This window comes from Vombatus ursinus, unplaced genomic scaffold (assembly GCF_900497805.2).
Source record: "Vombatus ursinus unplaced genomic scaffold, bare-nosed wombat genome assembly UNPS02014816.1, whole genome shotgun sequence".
Lineage (NCBI taxonomy): Eukaryota > Metazoa > Chordata > Mammalia > Diprotodontia > Vombatidae > Vombatus > Vombatus ursinus.
Window position 1 is genome coordinate 1,212,951 of NW_020954594.1, and position 1,468 is coordinate 1,214,418.

Genomic DNA, 1,468 nt, shown 5'->3' on the forward strand with positions numbered 1-1,468 from the left:
ATCTCCTATGTATACTAAGTTGCGGCTAGATTTCCCCGCTTTGCCCTGAAAACCCACATGCATTTCTCCTTGGAAAGAAAAGCCCCTTCCTGGCTGCCAGCTCCACAGCCAGGCCACCGATTGGTGTTCCCCGCTAATCCCAGATGATGGTGGGGAGGGGCTGGCAGGAGGAGGCAGCCATGTGGTTACTGCTCAGTATGATTTTTTTTTTCCTCCTTCTTCATTCCTTTTTCTTTCCAAACAGGGAAAAGTGTTTCCATGCTGCTGGAGAGCTTCTCTGTCACAATTTCTCCTCTGGGGAAGAGCACAATCCCTGATCTCTCTCCTCCCACTCCCACTCGAAAGGAGCAGGGTGCGCTCCAGGCCCCTCCCCGGGGTCTGTGGAGTCAGAGAAGGCAAAGACAGAAGAGAAGTAGGCGAGGGGGAAGAGGGAGGGAAATTGGGTTTCTTTGCTGGCACATGGATGCAATTATACGGAGCGCATGCCAGAGACGTTGCTTTCCATTCCATGCAGGTCTTCTCTGACTGTCTGACGTGCCTGGGACTAGGGGAGCAACAGAGGGGAAAAGTGTCCAGTCCTGGAAACGGAATGTCTTTCCTGTTCATTCTCTTCCTCGGTAAGTGTTTCGGGGACGGTACATCGGTAGTTTTGATGTCTCCAAAGAGACGTATTGTCAGGGACAGCAGCAGCAGCAGTTGAAGGAGGGGATACTAACTTGCTAATTAAACCATTTCCCCTCAACCCCTTAGCTGAAGAAGGGCCATCTCTTTCTGCCTCAGGGCAAATGGGCAGCACATCTGGGCAGGAGAGGATTGTAAATTCTATATTGTAGAGTGTTGGAAACATCTGTTCTCTTGAAGGGAGTCACATAAAAGCATTTTTTAGTTCTTGTTGGTGGCAGCATTTTCAAGGTGCAATGTTGGCCTCTCGGCCATAAACCATCTGAAAGTTGGGACCCACTTTGTGATGGCATTTGTTTTGGGGAATGTTCGGGGAGGAAAACTAGGGAAATGAGCTTTGGCTTTGATCTAGGAATGTTCATTCCAGGTCCCTAAGGTGGGGGAAGGGGCTTTTTTTTGTTTCCAACAGGCGTCTCAAACAACTCGGATTAGAAACAGATGTGTTAAAGTGTAAGCGAGAAAGAGAGGGTGTAGTGAAGGGACGGGAGACTGAAAAGATAAAGGAAGAATAAAAATGGGCCATAAAACTGAGAGGCTAGAAGGTAGAGATCCTGAAATGTGACCAAAAGGAGTGGAAAAGAAGAGAGAGAAAGCTGAGAAAGAGTGGAGAAAAATAAGAAAAGATGGGGAGCAAGAATGGGAGAAAGAGGAGAACAGCCAGGAAGAGTCTACAGATAGGCAACTGAGAAAAGGTTAGGGTAAAGGGGGGACAAGGACAAAGGAAGACGGACCAAATAACGTTGGGGGGTTGGTGTTTTCTTCTATTTTTCGTGTGTGTATGTTATTG

General features: G+C 48.0%; 1 protein-coding gene across 2 annotated transcripts in view; it reads left to right on the forward strand.

The window, feature by feature from the left end:
- Positions 1–227: 227 nt before the first annotated feature.
- The window catches only part of CLMP (CXADR like membrane protein), a 122,450-nt gene continuing 121,209 nt past the window's right edge, over positions 228–1,468 (forward strand). Inside the window, exons 1-2 of one of the 2 annotated variants that reach the window (XM_027835741.1) lie at positions 228–412; positions 515–617. In XM_027835741.1, coding sequence (XP_027691542.1) covers positions 590–617 — 28 coding nt within the window. In that variant the 5' untranslated portion in view covers positions 228–412; positions 515–589. The other variant, XM_027835739.1, reaches the window with a different exon arrangement.